Genomic DNA, 20,386 nt, shown 5'->3' with positions numbered 1-20,386 from the left:
AGCAGAGGGGGGCCCGTGGGCAGAGGCGGAGCAGGAAGCCACGTGGGGAGAGCGAACCCTACAGACTCGCACCAAAAGCTTCCCTCTTCCTCTCCTCTCCTCCCCTGTCGGCGGCCGGTCGGCCGAGGGGAGCGGCAGCTGCCGGTGAGGCCGGTGCGGGCTCGCGAGGGTGGGGAGCCCGAGGCGCCGTTCCCCGGGAGCGGGCAGGCATGTCCAGGCTTTCAGAGGGAGTTGGGGGCCTGCGCGCTGGGACGGGCCTGGAGAGGAGGGGGCTGCCCCTCCCCACTGCTGAGTGGGGCGTTGCGGGGTGGGGGTGGGGGTGGGGGTGGATTCCTAGCCCAGACCCCATCCCAGGAGCAGGTCGGGGTCTCACGCCCCGTTTAGGGTGCCGGATCTTGGGGGACAGGAAGCAGCATCTGGGCCTGGCTGGCTTGTGTGTGTGTGTGTGTGTGTGTGTGTGTGTGTGGCGGGGTGTGGGGGTGCGGGTGGCGAGAAAACTGACCAGGGCCGGATGGGTGAGGCACCCAAAACTTGGGGAGAGTGGAAGGCAGAGAGAAAGACGGAGAAACATCCATGTGAGATAACGGACCCGGGAGGAGCCTGCAGTCAGGGTCTGTGCCTTTGGCTGGAACTGAACCTGGGACCCTTCGGTCCACAGGTCGATGCTCTATCCACTGAGCAAACTGCCTAGTGCAAAATACATTTAATTTTCAAAATTGAGCTATGAACTAGTAGAGTGTATACATATTTCTTTGGGACACCCCGTAAAATATAAAACTCAGGTAGTGCACTGAGATTATACATATACATACACATACATGTATATTGCATATAAATATATATATATGATCTATGAAATAAATCCAGAAATATTTACATTCATGTGAAGCAAAGTAAAGAATTACCATGGTAAATTATATAAATTTTATTTTCTGAGTCTTTTCATTTTAAAATTGTTTATAACAAGGAATAAAATGCAATAACCGTCCCTGAAAATAAGTGGAAATATATTCCCCTCTCTGAGAGCTTAAAATTTCAAACGTTCAGATAATTCAGAGAGTGCAGGGAGCAGAGGCCTCCAGCTGCTGCTCTGAGTGCAGTGGGAGCCCCTGGAGGCTGAGGGGAGGCGTGAAGTGAGGGAGCAGGAACCTTAGGGCTGTGGTGTGGAGCTTAGACTGAGGGGCCCCATGGAATCGGGGCTCAGAGAGGGGGGTCCTGTGTTAATCAGAGTGAGATGCTGGAGGCACGGACAGGCTGTTGCAGGAAGTGTGGACAAGGGGAAGCATGTGAGTACAGTGGACAGCAGAGCCCAGGACAACCAGGAGGCCAGGGCCAAGGGTGGTACATGTAAGGTTCATACTTTAGGGTGGTTTTCCATGTTGGAGTCAAAAGTGAAGAGACTCCCAGCAGACATTTGAGAGGAGACTCTGGGGTCACCAGTGATGGTGGGTACACCGGGTGTCGGCCCTGGGGAGGCAGAGGTCTCATGTGGATTCTCCATCTTCCTCCAGGTCGTCATTTCTACCCACTCCTTCTGGTGTCTCCCTGTCTGCACAACAGCCCACAATGGTGAGGTCCCTGGCCTTCCATCTGCATCTCCTCCCCGTCTGCCTCGCCTTGGTCCAGCTGCTCACGCCCTGCTCAGGTAGGGAGCATCTGCATTTATGTGCCTGGAGCAGTTACCTCTAATGCCCAGTCAGAACCTTGGACTCCTCCCCCACACCTGGGAGGCCCATCCAGACTGTACACCTGTCAGACCTGAGTGCCTGTCTAGGTGTTTCTTACCTCACCCTCCCAGCCTGGGACACCCCCTTACCCTCTGGCCTCCAGCTCCCTCTGATGGAGCACCCCTTTCTGCTCACCAGCTCAGTTTGCTGTGGTTGGACCCCCTGAGCCCATCCTGGCCATGGTGGGTGAAGTCGCTGAGCTGCCCTGTCACCTGTCCCCAATGATGAGTGCTGAGACCATGGACCTGATGTGGGTGCGATCTGGCCTCAGGCAGGCGGTACGTGCATATGCAGATGGCAAGGAAGAAACAGAGATAGCAGAGTATCGAGGGAGAACGTCGATTTTAAGAGAGGACATCGCTGAGGGGAAGGCTGCTCTGCAGATTCACAATGTCAGAGTCTCTGACAGTGGAACCTACCAGTGTTATTTCCAAGATGCCGATTTCCTTGCAAAAGCCCAGGTGGAGCTGCAGGTTGCAGGTGAGCCTGAGGGTGTTCTGAGCTCCTTCTGTGGGCCCTGGGGACACAGGCCACGCCCACCTCAGGCACTTCTGCCTTCACACCAGCAGCTGCCTCCCTCCTCCACCTCTGCTTCTCTGGGCCCTTGACAGACACAGGTTCTCCTGCAGGAAGGGCTCCTCCTGAACCACGTGAAGACGCCCCTCCTGCAGCCTCCAGGGGCTGATGGGGGACTGGGGGAGGGTCTGTGGAAGGAGGGCTTTGCTCTGGATCAGATGCTGTCAGGAGGGTGTGGGGTGTAACTGGTCACTCACAGCCAGGACAGAGGATGATTGCTGGTTGCTGTGGTCTGGACACTGTTCATGTTTTATTCTGTGTTCAGACCTGATGACTGAGTGGACTTGTTTTGTCCTGACCCATCACAGGGACAAAACATCCTTGTCTGATGCTGCTGTTCCATGACATTGTTCATGTCCAACATCATTTCTCTTTCTCAGGACACAACCCTGCCTTGCCCAGGAAGGAAGGAAGGTGGGGGTGGGAGGTCCTGGCTTTCTCCCTGCAGGGCCTCCTCAGCCAGCTTCAGTCCCTTCCAGAGACCACAGCCCCTCTTAAGAATTCCCTCCCTACAGGATTGGGTTCTTGCAAGTCTTCAAAAGGCTTCCTCCCACCTCCCCTGGGTTAAGAGTTTAGGGACTGGTGGTAACAGCTCACAGTTCCTGGCCCTGGGTCAGCTCTCTCTCATGGAGTCTTTCCCCTTCCACAACCACAAAATAAACTTCCCCTGAGTCCAAAGACCCGAAAAAGAGGCTGTAAACTCTAGATTAATGATATCAAGAGTTCACCACGATGACTTTCATACCAGGAACAGCATGGGCGGCAGCAATAGAACATGCATATCCTCCCCACCACCTGGCAAAGCCTCAAGCTCACACAGGACAGGCAGGAGAGATAGGGGTCAGTGGCATGACCTGCCCAGATAAAGGGAATGACTTACATGCTTAGGGCGGGTGAGGGCCAGTTCCAGGAACCAGCACTTCTGGGACAATTGGAGGGGTCCAGGTGTCTCTGAGGGCATGTGTAGGAAGCAGTGTCTGTTCTGGCCCAGATCCAGCTGGATCCAGCTCGAGGGTCCACGAGGGTCAGGCAGTGGTCACCTCATGGAACCATCTCCCCGCACGGCACACGTGGCAAACAGCTCCTCGGTGAACCCTGCCTGCGTGATCTAGTGGAGTGTGCCCCATTCCTGAGGGGACCCTCACCAACACAGAGGCCTCCCCATGACTCAGGCTCACTCTTCCTTCCCCAGCCCTGGGCTCTGATCTTCACGTAGAAATGAAGCGCTATGAGCATGGAGGGAACCATGTGGAGTGCATGTCTGCAGGCTGGTACCCGAAGCCCCACATAGAGTGGAGAGGTGAAGGGGGAGAGAGATTGCCCGCAAAGGCAGCACCTGGGGCTGCAGATGGAGAGGGTCTGTATGCAGCCATGTCATCTGTGATCCTGAAAGGCGGCTCTGGGAAGGGGGTCTCCTGTGTCGTCAGAAACCCCCTGCTCAGCCAGGAGAAGACAGCCAGGGTCTACATTGCAGGTGAGTGCCCAGCCCCACACTGTGCTCAGCTGTGGCCACTGGGAGAAGGAGGCCTGACTGTCTGCTGCTGACCTGGGTCTTTGCAGTGAACATAAGGCTCAGAGCAGGCACCTGGGTGCCCTTTGCCCCATGAAGCTGTTTATGTCACAGACATTTTCTGAGCATCCCTGCTGCCACCCACTGGGACAGGCAATGGGGATGGGGAAATGGTAAAGGTCAGCAAACACATGACAAGGTGGGGAAATATGTGCAGACACGTCCTGAAGAAAGGGCTAATCTCCTCAAACATAAAACAGCTCAGTAGAAACATGAATGGTTCCCAGAAGGAAATACCTCAGGAAAGGGTATCCTGTCTCCCCAAACAGGGAGATGTTTTCACCTGTGAGATTGGCAGCAAACAAAACCATGTCGTTGGTAACACTGATGGCAGGATTGTGGGAGACAGTCACTCTCAGACATGTGTTGGTATAATTTGGTATATCCTATATAATAAATGTCAGGTCCAGCCTGACAGTTGAACCGGGCTGAGGTAGGGAGGTGGGATTTGAAAAAAGAAAGAATAAGAGAAACAAAAGCAAGAGAAACAACAGCGGGGTCAGGAGGTCCAGGAACTCTCGAGAAATTCTGACAATCTTTATTAGCAGTACAGTGCTTTTTATTCATAAGACACTAAGCAGGGAATCACTCACAAGGAAAACATTCTTTGTTTCTCTAAAATCACTACTGGAGGGATAAGTTGAAGGACAGGTTTCTTGTTATAATAAATCTCACTAGTTGGATACATATTTCATGGTAAGCCATGAAAGTAGCTCTTATCCTACTGATAGCAGTCATATAAACAAACCCTGGGAAAGCTCTGTAGGCAGGGGCTGCTCTCGTCATACTGATTAGTTGCCATCCAAACAGGCCTGGGAAATCTGTGCGGGTAGGTGCCAGCCTTGCTAGCCCCTACAGGTGCAAGGACCGTGTCAGCTTACAGCCCGTTTCCCACAATAAAAGGGTAACATGCAAATTGACCGACTGAAGGACTGGTCACTATGACATGCATTAACCAGCAAATGCTCAACACAGGAGCTGCCCCCTGGTGCTCAGTGCACTCCCATCAGCCAGAAGCCGGGCTCATGGCTGGTGAGTGCAGTGATGATGGTGGGAGCCTCTCCCTCCTCTGTGGCAGCACTAAGCCATCAGTCCGACATTCCCCCAGGATACCTAGGGTCCTGAACTGGGAAAGGGTGCAGGCCGGGCTGAGGACCCCCTGCCCAAGTGCCGAATGTCATGCACTGGGCCTCTAGTTTTTGTATAAATTGACACAGCTTGTAATCCAAACTACTTAGTTATTGACCCAAAATCCCAGTTCTAAAAATGTATCTGACAGATCAGCTTGGGGTTGTGCGAAATAACTGATGGACAAAGTTATTTCTTTTAAAATATATTTTTATTGATTTCAGAGAGGAAGGGAGAGGGAGAGAAGGAGAGGAACATCAATGATGTGAGGGAATCGGGCTGCCACCTGCACGCCCCACACTGGGGACCAAACCCACAACCCAGGCATATGCCTTTGGCCTGAATCAAACCTGGGACCCTTCAGTCCACAGGCCAATGCTCTATCCACTGAGCCAAACCAGCCAGGGCACAAAGTTATTTCTTAGAGCATCGGTTATAGTAACAAAAGTCAGAGACAGTTTAGAGCATCGGTTATAGTAATAAAAGTCAGAGACAATTCAAATGCCTCCCATGGGGACTCCTGTGCAGTGGAGGCTGCCCTGTGGGAGGAAGCACAGATGTGCTCTCCATTGCGAGAAGGAAAAGTCCCCCGGACCCACAATGCACTGAGAAAGGATCTGTGGAGCAGCTTGTGTAGATGCTGCCTGTGGTGTAAGCAAGAAGAATAAGATGTCCACATGAGGGAGGTCAGGGAGACTTGGTATAACGTTTGAGCTGATTTTGTTGCTGTGATTGGACCCCCTTAGCCCCCCTTGCCATCTGCATATGCACCCCACACCATAATAAGATGTTTATGATATATATATATATATATATATATATATATATATATATATATATATATATATATATATATATATATATATATATTTGGGTTAGTTGGAGTGCATCCTTAGAATAAGGATACCCTGCCATTTGTCTCTGGATCTATTTTTATTCATCAAATTATGTTGATCATTATATCCCACATGAGTGAGATCATGTGATATTTATCTTTCTCCAACTGGCTTATTTCGCTTAGCATAATGCTCTCCAATTCCATCCATTCTGTTGCAAATGGTAAAAGTTCCTTCTTCTTTATAACAGCATAGTATTCCACTGTGTAGACATACCACAGTTTTTAATCCACTCATCTGCTGATGGTCACTTAGGTTGTTTCCAAATTTTAGCTATTGTAAATTGTGCTGCTATGAACATAGGGATGCATATCTCCTTTATGATTGGTGTTTCAGGTTTCTGGGGATATAGTTCTAGAAGTGGGATTACTGGGTCAAATGGGAGTTCCATTTTTAACTTTTTGAGAAAACTCCATACTGTCTTCCACAGTGGCTGCACCAGACTGCATTCCCACCAGCAGTGCATGAGGGTTCCTTTTTCTCCGCATCATCGCCAGCACTTGTTGTTTATTGATTTTGTGATGATAGCCATCTGACAAGTGTGAGATGGTACCTCATTGTTTTATTTTATTTGCATCTCTCGGATGATTAGGGATTTTAAGCATGTTTTCATTTAACTCTTGGCCTTCTGTATGTCCTCTTTCGAAAAGTGTCTACTTAGGTACTTTGCCCTTTTTTTTTTTATTGGATTCTTTATCTTCCTTTTGTTAAGTTGTATGAGTTCTCTGTAAATTTTGGAGATTAAACCCTTATCTGAAACAAGTGGCCCGGTGCACAAAATTTGAGCACATTAAATGGGGATTAATTAGAGGAAATATTTTAATATTGCTATTTGCCCTTTCTCTATAATAGAAGTGTCAGAGATGAAAGAAAATGAGTAAGCCCTAACCAGTTTAACTCAGTGGATAGAGCGTCAGCCTGCGGACTCAAGGGTCCCAGGTTCGATTCCGGTCAAGGGCATGTACCTTGGTTGCAGGCACGTCCCCAGTAGGGGGTGTCCAGGAGGCAGCTGAATGATGTTTCTCTCTCATCTATGTTTCTAACTCTCTATCCCTCTCCCTTCCTCTCTGTAAAAAATCAATAAAATATATTTTTAAAAAAAGAAAATTAGTAAAATGTATATGAAAAGCTTCCCCCTGTCAGAGTCTGGGGCACACCATGGGGCCCAGAGTCAAGTCCCTGCCCACCCACATGCACCTCAAACTCATGCGAGACCCAGACCCAGCCAGACAGCCCCCCCCAATTGGGCTAGATCCAGACCCAGCTGGTCCCACCTTTGTCAAGACCCGCTGGGCAGGGGATGCAGTCTCAGGTCCCCTGGCCCAGTGCCAGGGTGGGGGGCATGTCCTGATGTTCCACAGCCTGGGTTGGGGCAGGAGACACACCTTGAGGTCCCCCCTCAAGCCCCACCAGGCCGAGGGTGCGGCCTCAGGTCCCCTGGCCCAGTGCCAGGGTGGGGAGGCATGGCCTGAGGTCCCCAGGCCTGGTGCTGGGGTGAGGGGCACAGCCTGAGATCCCCTGGCCTGGCACCAGGGTGGGGGGGGGGGCAGCCTGAGGTCCCTCAGTCCAGTACCAGGGCAGGGGGCGCACCTTCAGGTCCCCTGGCAAGCACTGCTGGGCAGGGTGTGCGGCCTCAGGTCCCCTGGCCTGGTGCCAGGGACGGGGGCATGTTGTCAGGTCCCCCATCAGGCCCTGCTGGGCGGGGGGCAGGGCCTGAGGTCCCCCATCAAGCCTCATAGGCACGGGAGGGGGCACAGCCTCAGGTCCCTGCTGATTGCTCGTTAAGGCTCATTAAGGGAACTCAGCTTCTGCTGTGGGTGCAGCCATATTTGTGGTGGAGTGACGGTCAATTTGCATATTTCCTCTTTATTATATAGCATAGCATTGGCAAGTATGTTCTCTCATGCAGTGGGCTTTCTTGTTGTTTTGTTGATGGTTTCTTTTTGCTGTGCAGAAGCTTTTTATTTTGATGTAGTCCCATTTGTTTATTTTCTCCTTAGTCTCCATTGCCCTAGGAGCTGTGTCGGTAAAGATATTGCTACAATATATGTCTGCTACTTTGCTGCCTATGGAGTCATGTAGTACTTTTATAGCTTCCCCTCTTACATTTAAGTCCTTTAGCCATTTTTAGTTGTTGTTTTTTTTTTTGTATGGTGTAAGTTGGTGACCTAGTTTCATTTTTTTTGCATGTATCTGACCAAACTTCCTCGCACCATTTATTGAAGAGACTGTCTTGACTCCCTTGTATGCTCTTGCCTCCTTTGTCAAATATTATTTGAGTATAATGACTTGGGTCGATTCCTGGTTTCTCTGTTCTATTCCATTGGTCTATATGTCTATTCTTGTGCTATGTATTTCTCTCTCTCCTGCATTGACTGAAAGGCACAAAATACAACACAACAAGACGCAACACACAGGGCACCAAACACAAAAGGATTCATGATACCAATAACCCCAAGTAAAGGAGACTACCAGAGAAAAGAGTGAAAAAATCATATTGAAAAAAGGAAAAAATGTGAGAGAGAAAAGAAAGAGAAGAAAAAAGAAGGGGGAAAATATCTGTATATGGGGAGAAAACTCCAAAAAACAAACAACTAACCCAAAAAATGCAAACAACAAACATTCACACAACAAACACCCAGGTGAGTCTGAGGAGGCAGAGCTTATTTCTCTCTGTAGGTGATCTCTGACCTTTCTGTCCACGGATTGCCTCACCAGCTGTGTTTGATTCGCTAATTCCGGGTGGGAGTTATTCGATGCAGCTGTTCCTTCCATCTGCTCTGTTAGAAGGTGCAGGATCTGACCGTGTATTCGGCCACCACCTGGACAAACTTTATAAGTGCCTGCGGCCAGGGAGGCTGGAGTCTCCATGTTCCTGGGCTCGCAGCTGAGGCAGCTGGTCCCTGGGTGTTGTGGTTGTAGGGTCCCAGGAGATATCCAAGATCTCCCAGGTTGAAGGTAAGGCTGGGCTTCCAATCACAGCTGCTCTCCCCTACAAGATGGCCTGGTCTCTGAGGCAGAGAGGGCCACTCCGGGAGAGATTTCAGCAGCAGTAGAGGCTGCCCGGCCCGGGGAGCCTGGTCTGCCAGTCCCAGACAGTCCTCTGGAATGTGAATTGTCCCTCAGTCACACATACAGACACTCCCCCCATGTCCACGCACTCTCCATCTGTTCTCTCACTATCTTAGAGTCTGCTGTCCCATCGGCCGCCATCTTAGATCTCCAAGATATTTATGTTTTTAAAATGAATAAACTCTTGCAAGGCACTGATGTCCTGTCAGGGACTTTATAAGCATTACTTTAATGCTCTGCCAATTAGGACACTGAGAACAGAAAGGCTTAGTCATTGGTTCAAGGTCACAGAGCTGCTCAGGCAGAAGACCCAGGCTCTCCAGCCCCAAAGGCCACCTTCTGGGTCAGCAGGTTAAGCTGCTGATGAGAGGCTGATAAATGGGGGAGGGGTGGAGAGGAGATTCCAATGACTGCATGTACATTATACTCTCACTATTCCCATGTCAGAGCCAAGCATTAGGACACTAGTATGTGAGACGGGAAGAGTTCTGGCCACGATGGGAAGAGGAATGTCCCTGCCCCTTCCCAGTGACCCCCGCCCCTTTGGGAGAGTAGCTGAGCTTTCCCTCCGCAGGCCTCTTCTTCTCCTGTGTGAAGCACTGGATGGTGGCCATGGGGGTGACCCTTACGGTTCTGCTGGGGTTCGTGGCCGGGGCAGTGACCTTCTGGCGACAGCAGAAGAGAATCCAGGCCTTGAGTAAGGAGACGGAGAGGGAGCGAGCTGAGAAAGAAGCAGCTCTGGCTGAGAAGCAGCAGAAGCAAAGCTCCAATGGTGAGGGCTGGCTGCAGGTGGGTGGAACCTCCCCAACCCCAGGCCGCCCATCCACCACGGGGGTGTCACCCTAAGGCCCCATGACAGCACCTCCTCTTTCTGCTTATTTCCAGAGAAGCTGCAGGACGAGCTCAGTAAGTTCCGATCCCCCGCCAGATCCCCCACCACGCGGGTTCTGGGGTCCCTGGTTACCCCCTCAACACCCCGTGGTTACCTGTTTCCCCTGCAGGGTGGTGGAAGAAGTAGTACCTGGCACGTGAGTACCTGGACCCCATCTGAGACTCTCTGCTGGAATCTGTCCAGCCCTGCTCACCCCTGACCGCCCAGGGGAAGGAATGAGGACGCTGATGGGGGAGGTCGGGCAGGGTTTCCTCCCTGGAAAAAGGGGTCAGGGACTCTCCACCAGGCCGCTCGCACCCGGATGTCCAGGTAACCCCAGAAAGGAGAGGGGAGACGGACTCAGGATGGGAGGTCCTCCCTCCCTGGCTGCTCTACAGGATCTATAGGCTGCTGAGAGGAAACCGGAAGGAGAGAGAACATTCTCTTCAAGAGGAGTAGCTGGTGTCAGTTGTCCCAGATTTATCATAACTGCTGAAAAGCAGTGTCTGAAATTCTCTCACTAAGTCACCCAATTCTTTTTGGAAATAGGCAGGAAAACATGCAGATTGAGGTGGATGGGTTCTAGCACACGCATGCATACACGTATGCACACGGCAAGCCTAGCCAGGTACAGGGGTAAGACAGTCACCTTGTATGCCAAGGGCCCCAGTGGGTACCTGGCCCACGGATACCACTGCACCCATGACCCCAGTGGGTACCTGGCCCACGGATAGCACTGCACCCGGGATATAGTGGGATTCTCCTTCTCCCTTAAAGGAAGGCTTCTCGTTGCCACACCCCAATGGTCAGCATCACTGCAGTTGATGGGTCATTATTAAGGAACAGAAGGGGGACTTCCACACAAGCCCTGTGAAGCTGAGGCAGATCTGACCATAGAGCCGGCTCCTCAGTGACTAAGTGGTTCATGGGAGGAACACAGGGTGGACATGCTGGGCACAGGGATGGTTCTCAGGTTGGCGTGTCAGAGATGGATGGCACAGAATTTCATCACGCTAGTCAGAATGTTGTGCAATTTAAAACTTATGAATTAGTTATTTCTGGAATTTTCCATTTAATATTTTTTCAACTGTGGTTGACAGAGGTAAACTGAAACTTCAGGAAGGGTAATGATGTTTAAAGGTGACTGCTGTTCAGACACGTACAGGACAGACCTGCAGATTCAGCTGGAACAGCCCCTCTCAGTGCCTGTGGGTCATTGGGTGCAGGTGACCTTAAAGAGGAGGGGGAGCAGGGAACTGAACAGGCAGAGGGAGGGAGGTGGGGGTCAGCAGGGAGAGAGAGGAAAGGACTCAGAAAGGACAGGTGAGGTGACTGCTGTCTTCCTTTGCAGGTGACAAGGCTCAGGCCTATGCTGGTGAGTGACTCGTGCTCTCTGGTCCTGGCACCTGTGTACAAAGCCCTTCAACCCTCTCTGTGCTGGTGAGGGGTCGTCAGACCCTGCTCAGAGCTCATGTTCTGTGGAGGACCACCCTGCCTTTCTGGACACCCAGAGAACCTTCCAGCTCCAGCGTCCCCTCACCTCTGACAAACACCCACACCTGGCCAGGCCTGGCCCCATCACCCACAGCCCCACCGTGATGGAGGGAAGACCACATTCTGAGAGCTTTTATGCCTCATCCTCAGAGCTGTGGGGAAGGAAACTAGATATTGGTGGGAAGGAGAGGGAAGAGGCTCAGTGAGGAGAATGATGGGGGGAGAACAGAAATGATGACCTTTCCTTGCCTATGTCTCCTTCCTTCCAGAGTGGAAGATGGTCCTTTACCAACCTGGTGAGTGAATGACTGTGTGTTCCCTGGGACAACACACAGGGGTCTGGCTCCCTTCTCCAGCTCTTGACTAAGGGACATCACGGTGGGTGGTATGAGGTCCCCACAGTGTGCCCATCTGCTGCCAAGAGAGCCAGGGACAGCTGCTGCCCTGGGCTTCCCCAGGTCTGTGGGGAAGGAGAAGGCATTAGGGGTGGAGCTGGGGGCAGGGGCTGGAGGGAGAGGGACAAGGTGACCTGGCCCAGCAGCTGCCCCTCCTGCCCCGACCAGAGGCAAGGGAGCTCAATGATGCTGCCCAAGGAGGACGGATTCCTGGGCAAAGAGGGCGGGGCAGGTGGGGAGTGAAGGTCACATAGAGCCCAGCACGGCCCCAGCACAGCAGAGACCTGGTCCCTATGGTCACACCACATGCTTCCTCGACACCTGGCCTTGGGCTCAGTGTAGCTCACATTCTGTGTGATTCTGCCCTAAAGATGAGTGCTTTTATTCCCATGTTACAGACATCACATTGAGAGTGTGACATTACATAGCATGTGTGTGTGTATGTGTGAGTGTGTGTGTGTGTGAGAGAGTGTGTGAAAAGAGACTGTGCAGAAAAGGAAGTCGTCCAGCTCAAGAGGGTAGACCAGGGGCTGGGGCCCTTGGAATCCATGTGACTCTGCAGCACAGGTGGGCACAGTCCTTCTGGGGTGGAAACAGGAGAAAGATAGAAGGAAGGTGCCCCTTGAGAGGGCGGGTTAGGCCGACCCCAGCCCTCCTCACCCTCCCTTCCTCACTGAACACCAGGCCCTGTGGTTTCTCTTGGCTTTGCTGAGGGTCACACTCAGGGCAGCTGGGACCCCAGGCTCTGGGTTCGGGTCTCACCAGCCAGACCCAAGCCGTGGAGCCTGAGGCTCTCAGGTCCGGAAACCACGGCTGACCCCACACTATTGGAACTCTCTGCAGCGGACGTGATTCTGGATCCAGACACCGCACACCCCAACCTTCTTATTTCTGAGGACCAGAGGAGACTGAATTGGGCAGTAACAAGGCAGAGCCTGCCAGACAACCGCAAGAGATTTCAGTATTGGTTCTGTGTGCTGGGCCGTGAGAGCTTCTCATCAGGCAGACACTTCTGGGAGGTGGATGTGGGGAACAGGCAACAGTGGCAATTTGGGGTGTGTAGGGAGAACGTGGAGAGACGATATTGTGTTAAAATATCACCCCAGGATGGATTCTGGACAATATCACGGTTGGAGGGATATGACTTCCAGGCTCGAACAAATCCCCAGAGCAAACTCACAATTGCCAACCCTCCTAAAAGAGTGGCGGTTTTCCTGGACTATGAGAGGGGGAAGTCTTGTTCTATAATGCCATCGATGGATTCCACATCTTCATCTTCTCACAGGCTTCCTTCTCTGGGCCTCTCTTGCCTCTTTTCAGGGTTTCCTCAGAGGAGCCCACTGCCTTGACCATTTGCTCAGCACTGAAAGGAGTGGGGAGTTCCCCTGTGTCTGACCCACTGCCTGGCCCTTCCATGGAGACCTCAGTGGCCTCAGGCTCAGCTGATGCAATGAGGACCCTCAAGCAGAAGTTTAGTCTTTGCTTCCCCCTGCCCAGCCCTGAGGAAGCAAAACCTCACAGCAGGAACATACTTGCTAAAAACTCACTGAGTGAAGCACTTCACTAATATTCAACTTTTCCACATGACAGATGAGGATACCAGGGTGCAGGAAGTCACTTTCCAAAGGTGACTCAGTGCCCTTCCTGCAAACATAGCTCACACTCATGGATAACATAGAATGTGGTGGGTGCTGGGCTAAAGGCTTCAGGTGACTTTCACTCACCAATCCTCACAGCACCCCTGTGAGGGGGCCTCACTGAACGTGTGGAAAGGGAGGCAGGGCCCAGGGAAGTGACATGTAATTCATGCAGGAAGCAGTGCTGCTGGGAGGTGTTTGACCTCTGACCCTCCTTCTACCTCTGGTCTGTTCCTTTGCAGCCAGTTGTTCCTGTTGGTCATGGTCATGGTCAGCCTGAGGTTCCCTTCTCTGGGCCCCAGGGTGAAGGTCACTGTAGGTGACTAGGAAGACCACACCCACCTGGTTCCTTCAAGGGGGACTGTCAGAGCCATGGTCCACTGCTCCATTGGCTGGCTGTCCATGATGACATCGTCCACAGAACGAATTCACAGTGACCACATCACCCGGGGCTGAGAAGGGACTAGAGGCCAAACTCCTCACCAGCTTGTGACCTGTGACCATGAAGCCCAACCAACCCTCCAGCTTCATCCCTGAAGCTCACGTGTGAGGCATGAATTAGGGGGAAGGGAGCCAGGTGAACTGCAGTGGACTTTTTCTCACACTGTAGCCCCATCTCCAGGAAAGGGACACTCCACGCTGAGCATGTGTTGATGTTCCCGGAGGTTCTTTAACTGTTGGGTCCTGGGGAAGAGCCACTCCATCACCATCACTGTGATTGGTCACCACTGTGTCCCTTCTACCCGGCAGGTGGTTGTCAGGTTACATTTGTTAAATAAATTGATTAATAATCTTCTCTCTTCAACTGAGATTCTTCTAGATGTTCACCACACAGTTTACCCACCACATTTTCACAAAATCCTTATTGGATTAGCTGTATATGCTGCTGTACTAAAATCACAAACTTCATGACCTAATGTAGCACAGATTCCACACTTCACATTTCTGCAGGTGAGAAGCCCAGCGTGGCATGGCCCAGCTGACATCCAGCTGTCTGCAGGCGGGGCTGTCCCTGGAGGGCCTAGGGAGCAGTTTGATTCTTGCTAATTCTGGTTGTTTGCAGAATTGAGTTCCCTGTAGTGGTGGAACGGAGGGTGCCATTCCGTGCTGGCTGTCAGAAGAATCTGGGAGCACTCCAGGCTGGGAGCATCCAGAATTGTTTTCCCAGGAGGCAGATGTAAGGGACAATTCAGGTGAAGGGAATGAGGATCAGAGTCCAGTCCTGTAATAACTGCTGATGGGGCTGTTGCTTGTGTGCTGACTGCAGTGTCGAACTTAGTCAGAAGGTCGTGGAGGCCTCCAGAGGCACAGGTGGGGAATGCTGTGAAATGTTCCCTGGGAAGACTATTCTAGAAGAAATGTACACAGTGGCCCAATTGGGGTCCGTGGGGCCCAGGAAGGGAGCATCGGGTGGGTGTGGGGGTGCTGGGCCCACCAGACCATCACCTGGCAGGCAGAGCCTTTGCTGGCTGCCATGGTCCGTTCACTGCCTCCTGAGAGAGAGAAAGGGCTTTGGCCTGTCACTCAGTCTCCCAAGGACTCTCACTGAACGTTTTCTGAATGAGTCACAAGTATCCATAACAACTGCTGTCTGGCTCTGTTCTTTACCCCACGGCCTCTCCTGGTGTCCCCCAATATCTTCCCTGCCCCCACAAGTCTAGCAACTTGAATGAAATTCCTTGGCTTTGGGAAGAGGGTACTTATATTCACCTCAACACATGCCTGCCCCCAACCCCAATCACACACACACACACACACACACACACACGCACACACACACACACGACCATTGCCTCTGAAAAGAGAGAGGAAATAAAAAGGCCAGATAATCTCGAAAGGCTATTAACAGTGCATTTTTCATGCTGAAGCAACTTATTTGTATTCTATCTAGAAACTTTTCAGGAGTAGACTCGACCCGGGGATCTACACATGTTTTCTCTGTCAAGGGCCGGTGTTAACATTTTGGCTGTGCGGACCACGGGGTCTCCTCCACAGCCCCTCTTGTAGCACAATCTTACATGGAAGGGTTGGCTGCTTCTAGGACCCCTATGTACGGGCTGACATTTGAATTTCATAGAATTGGGACATGTCACCCAATAAATTTTAGTTTCCCTCTGTCTCTAGAACAGGAAAGACCAGTAGGAGGAGGGCTGCAGAGTGCCGCTGCCTCCTAACCTCAGGACTTTGTTGTTAACTGAGAAATCTTTATTGTTTAAGCCAATAACACAATCTGACAGGACACCCCAGGGTGGTGGTTGGAGAGCTGAGGCCTTCAAAGCCTCAAGCCCATTCTCCCACACCTACCACCCCCATCAATGTCAGTCTTCTCTCTCTCCCTCACGCGTGTGTAGTTAAAATAGAAAGTAAAACAGCTCAGAGAAGAGGCTTTCCAGGGGCGATGGTATCACAGCCGAGTTAAATCCAGAGAGGGCTTCTCACCGACCACCTAGTGGGATTCCCGTCATCTGCTGCATTTACCAGGATCCCAGGGCTGACCCAGCTTCTTCTTCATGGGAATCGGGAGAAAGACTCGCTTCTCGGGAAGAACCAGGTGAGAATGAATGTGGAGACAGAGCTATGCTCCCACCACCAGGAAATGCCAAGACTGCCCAGAACCCCTGACGCTAGGGCACAAGTCGGACCACCCTGTGGGGATGCGGAGCTCAGGCTTCCCGCCTCCTGAACTGAGAAACAATTGTCTGTTTTTGAAGCCGCCCCGTTGGTGGCACTTTGTGCAGCGAGACAGACCGAGGGAACAGTGCTCAGCTGCACAGTGGCTGCCACGGTGTGAGGTGTGGAGAGATCCAGGCAGAGATGGGGACGGAGGGGAAGAAATCTTAGCCCGTGTACTTCACCTTCTGCATCAGCAAACTCTCCGGGCTGCCTCGTGCCCCGTGAAATGTTCTTAAACATCAACAGGAAGAGAAGTACATTTTTAACTTTCAAAATTAACAATCCATGTCAAAAACTATAGCAAGAAGGTAAATGTTTGAGGATCCAACTCCTGTCTTTGGACAACAAAAGCAGAGCCCCACAGAACTTTGGGCCTAATGTTGATGCCATAAGGCAATCATCATGGAGCAGATCTTCTCCACCTGCAGTCCTGGGCCATTGATGGTGTATGAAATCAATATATTACGTAGAGACCAAACTTAAATACACACGAATGAAACTATGAGAGCATACAGTATATATAAATGTGTGTGTCCTCAGTTACATTATAAAAGGTATTTCTTACTGTGGATCATAGTGTTAAAATAAAAACAAAGAAGGTTTTAGAATAAACATGTGGTAACTTGGCTGGAGGACCTGGTGGAGGGAGAGGTGGGCTCCTTTTCCAGGAGCACGGCGTGCAGTGATGCGCTGTGGCCACTAGGGGCGGTGAAATCTAAAGATTATCTACTGAGCGGTTAGAGGGAGAGGTGGGAGGTGGAGCTGGGAAGGGGGCAGGAACCGGAAAAGTGGGGAGAGATACTGGGATGGAGGTGAAGGGAAAGGCGGGGCGGGAGAGGGGGGAGGGGTGAAGAAGAGAAGATGAAGAATGTGTCCTGTAGTTCCTGGTCCCAGAATGAAGAGACCCATGGAACTGACAGGAACCCAACCTAGAGCCTTGAGTCCAACCCAGTTAACCAGGCCCAGGCGAGCCCACCCGGACCAGCTGCACCCTGTCCCCTGCAGACCCACGAAGGAGAGAATAAATGTTGATAAGATCTCCTGAGACGTTTGGTGTTTGTTTTGAGGCCTGATTGCTGTTTGAGGCCTGATTGCTGTTTGAGGCCTGATTGCAGCAGAATCCTGTGGAATACACATACAACTGTTGCCCCCATAACTAGCTAGTCATTCATATTAATAACAGGGAAGGAGCAAAGGGGAGGCCAGACATAGTAACCAAGGTCATCTGGGCAGCCCCACCAGGAAGCTGCCACTGGACACTCCCCAGGGACCAGTCTATTTTCTGGAAATCACGGGGGGTGGGAGGGCTCCAAAAAGGGGAGATGGGCACATGTGCAGTGAAGACGGGGTGATGGAGGAAAGGGGCTCGCCTGTCAGTCTAACCTGGGAACAGAGGTCATTGGCTACAAGGGTGCACCCCAATGCAAGCCCCTGAAAGTCAGTGAATACACAGACACCAAAGAATTCTCTCTCTGTCGGCAGAGGGGGGCCCGTGGGCAGAGGCGGGGCAGGAAGGCACGTGGGGAGAGCGAACCCTACAGACTCGCACCAAAAGCTTCCCTCTTCCTCTCCTCTCCTCCCCTGTCGGCGGCTGGTCGGCCAAGGGGAGCGGCAGCTGCCGGTGAGGCCGGTGCGGGCTCGCGAGGGTGGGGAGCCCGAGGCGCCGTTCCCCGGGAGCGGGCAGGCACGTCCCGGCTCTCGGAGGGAGTTGGGGGCCGCGCGCTGGGACGGGCCTGGAGAGGAGGGGGGCTGCCCCTCCCCACTGCTGAGTGGGGCGTTGCGGGGTGGGGGTGGGGGTGGGGGTGTATTCCTAGCCCAGACCCCATCCCAGGAGCAGGTCGGGGACTCGGGCGCCGTCCAGGGTGCCGGATCTTGGGGGACAGGAAGCAGCATCTGGGCCCGCCCCGCAGCGAGTTCCTGGCTCGCTTGGGTGCGGTGCGTATGGCAAGAAAACTGACCCGGGCCGGATGGGTGAGGCACCCAAAACTTGGGGAGAGTGGAAGGCAGAGAGAAAGACGGAGAAACATCCATGTGAGATAACGGACCGGGGAGGAGCCTGCAGTCCGGGTCTGTGCCTTTGGCTGGAACTGAACCTGGGACCCTTCGGTCCACAGGTCGATGCTCTATCCACTGAGCAAACTGCCTAGTGCAAAATACATTTAATTTTCAAAATTGAGCTATGAACTAGTAGAGTGTATACATATTTCTTTGGGACACCCCGTAAAATATAAAACTCAGGTAGTGAACTGAGATTATATATATATACATACACATACATGTATATTGCATATAAATATATATATATATGATCTACAAAATAGATCCAGAAATATTTACATTCGTGAGAAGCAAAGTAAAGAATTACCATGGTAAATTATATAAATTTTATTTTTCTGACTCTTCATTTGAAAGTTGTTTATAAAAGGAAAAAAATGCAATAATCATCCCTGAAAATAAGTGGAAATATATTCCCCTCTCTGAGAGCTTAAAATTTCAAACGTTCATATAATTCAGAGAGTGCAGGGAGCAGAGGCCTCCAGCTGCTGCTCTGAGTGCAGTGGGAGCCCCTGGAGGCTGAGGGGAGGCGTGAAGTGAGGGAGCAGGAACCTTAGGGCTGTGGTGTGGAGCAAGACTGAGGGGCTCATGGAATCGGAGCTCAGAGAGGGGGGTCCTGGGTTAATCAGAGTGAGATGCTGGAGGCACAGACAGGCTGTTGCAGGAAGTGTGGACAAGGGGAAGTTTGGGAGTACAGTGGACAGCAGAGCCCAGGACAACCAGGAGGCCAGGGCCAAGGGACGTACAGGTAAGGTTCATACTTTAGGGTGTTTTCCATGTTGGAGTCAAAAGTGAAGACACTCCCAAGTAGACATTTGAGAGGAGGCTCTGGGGTCACCAGTGATGGTGGTTGTACCCGGAGTCAGCCCTGGGGAGGAAGAGGTCTCATGGGGATTCTCCATCTCCCTCCAGGTCGTCATTTCTACCCACTCCTTCTGGTGTCTCTCTGTCTGCACAACAGCCCACAATGGTGAGGTCACTGGCCTTCCACCTCCACCACCTCCCTGTCTGCCTCGCCTTGGTCCAGCTGCTCACGCCCTGCTCAGGTAGGGAGCATCTGCATTTATGTGCCTGGAGCAGTTACCTCTAATGCCCAGTCAGAACCTTGGACTCCTCCCCACACCTGGGAGGCCCATCCAGACTGTACACCTGTCAGGACTGAGTGCCTGTCTAGGTGTTTCTTACCCTGCCCCTCTCAGCCTGGGACACCCCCTTACCCTCTGGCCTCCAGCTCCCTCTGATGCAGCACCCCTTTCTGCTCACCAGCTCAGTTTGCTGTGGTTGGACCCCCTGAGCCCATCCTGGCCATGGTGGGTGAAGTCGCTGAGCTGCCCTGTCACCTGTCCCCAATGATGAGCGCTGAGACCATGGACCTGATGTGGGTGCGATCCAACCTCAGGCAGGTGGTACATGCATATGCACACCGAAAGGAAGGAACAGAGATGGCAGAGTATCGAGGGAGAACGTCGATTTTAAGGGAGGACATCGCTGAGGGGAAGGCTGCTCTGCGGATTCAGAATGTCAGAGCCTCTGACAGTGGAACCTACCAGTGTTATTTCCAAGATGCCGATTTCCTTGCAAAAGCCCAGGTGGAGCTGAAGGTTGCAGGTGAGCCTGAGGGTGTTCTGAGCTCCTTCTGTGGGTCCTGAGGACACAGGGCATGCCCACCTCAGGCACTTCTGCCTTCACACCAGCAGCTGCCTCCCTCCTCCTCCTTCACTTCTCTGGGCCCTTGACAGACACCGGTTCTCCTGCAGGAAGGGCTCCTCCTGAGCCAAGTAAAGACGCCCCTCCTGCAGCCTCCAAGGTCTCAGCAGGGTCGTGGGGTGGGGGCAGGAAGGCTGAGGAAACCTCCCCTCAGTGGAGGGCACACACGTGAGTGGGATCAGCTGTGTTCGAGGCAGTGGACCTTGGTCCTCAGGTGCTCGCTGCTGTGGGTCCAGGGAGGCTGAGCTGCAGGGACATCACCTGTACTGCCATGTCCTCCAACCAAAGGCCCCAAAGGCCCACAAAACACCTGCAGTTGAACAAGTTGAGATTGGAACTAGTTGCAGTGAGGAGAACACACAGGTGTGGAAACATGGGGTGTCCCCATGAGGGGGTGTCAGGGAGACTTGGTATAACTTTTGGGCTGATAGGGGACTGGGGGAGGGTTTATGGAAGGAGGGCTTTGCTCTGGATCAGATGCTGTCAGGAGGGTGTGGGGTGTAACTGGTCACTCACAGCCAGGACAGGGGATGATTGCTCACTGCTGTGTTCTGGACACTGTTCATGTTTTATTCTGTGTTCAGA

The 20,386-nt window shown here is 52.2% G+C and overlaps 1 protein-coding gene and 1 pseudogene across 7 annotated transcripts in view; both read left to right on the top strand.

Moving 5' to 3' along the window:
- The first annotated feature begins 58 nt into the window (after positions 1 to 58).
- Positions 59 to 20,386, top strand: part of LOC103304029 (butyrophilin subfamily 3 member A3) — a 32,535-nt gene continuing 12,207 nt past the window's right edge. For 4 of the 7 annotated variants that reach the window (XM_054711901.1, XM_054711902.1, XM_054711900.1 and 1 more), the window contains exons 1-2: positions 19,007 to 19,140; positions 19,361 to 19,702. In XM_054711901.1, coding sequence (XP_054567876.1) covers positions 19,062 to 19,140; positions 19,361 to 19,702 — 421 coding nt within the window. In that variant the 5' untranslated portion in view covers positions 19,007 to 19,061. Of the gene's footprint in view, positions 145 to 17,587; positions 17,661 to 18,804; positions 18,843 to 19,006; positions 19,141 to 19,360; positions 19,703 to 20,386 lie in introns of those variants that run through there. The other 3 variants (XM_054711903.1, XM_054711904.1, XM_054711905.1) reach the window with 3 other exon arrangements.
- LOC129147105 (butyrophilin subfamily 3 member A1-like) lies at positions 88 to 13,337 on the top strand (annotated as a pseudogene).

This window comes from Eptesicus fuscus, chromosome 22 (assembly GCF_027574615.1).
Source record: "Eptesicus fuscus isolate TK198812 chromosome 22, DD_ASM_mEF_20220401, whole genome shotgun sequence".
In the NCBI taxonomy this organism is placed as follows: domain Eukaryota; kingdom Metazoa; phylum Chordata; class Mammalia; order Chiroptera; family Vespertilionidae; genus Eptesicus; species Eptesicus fuscus.
This window is presented reverse-complemented; position numbering and strand designations above follow the sequence as displayed.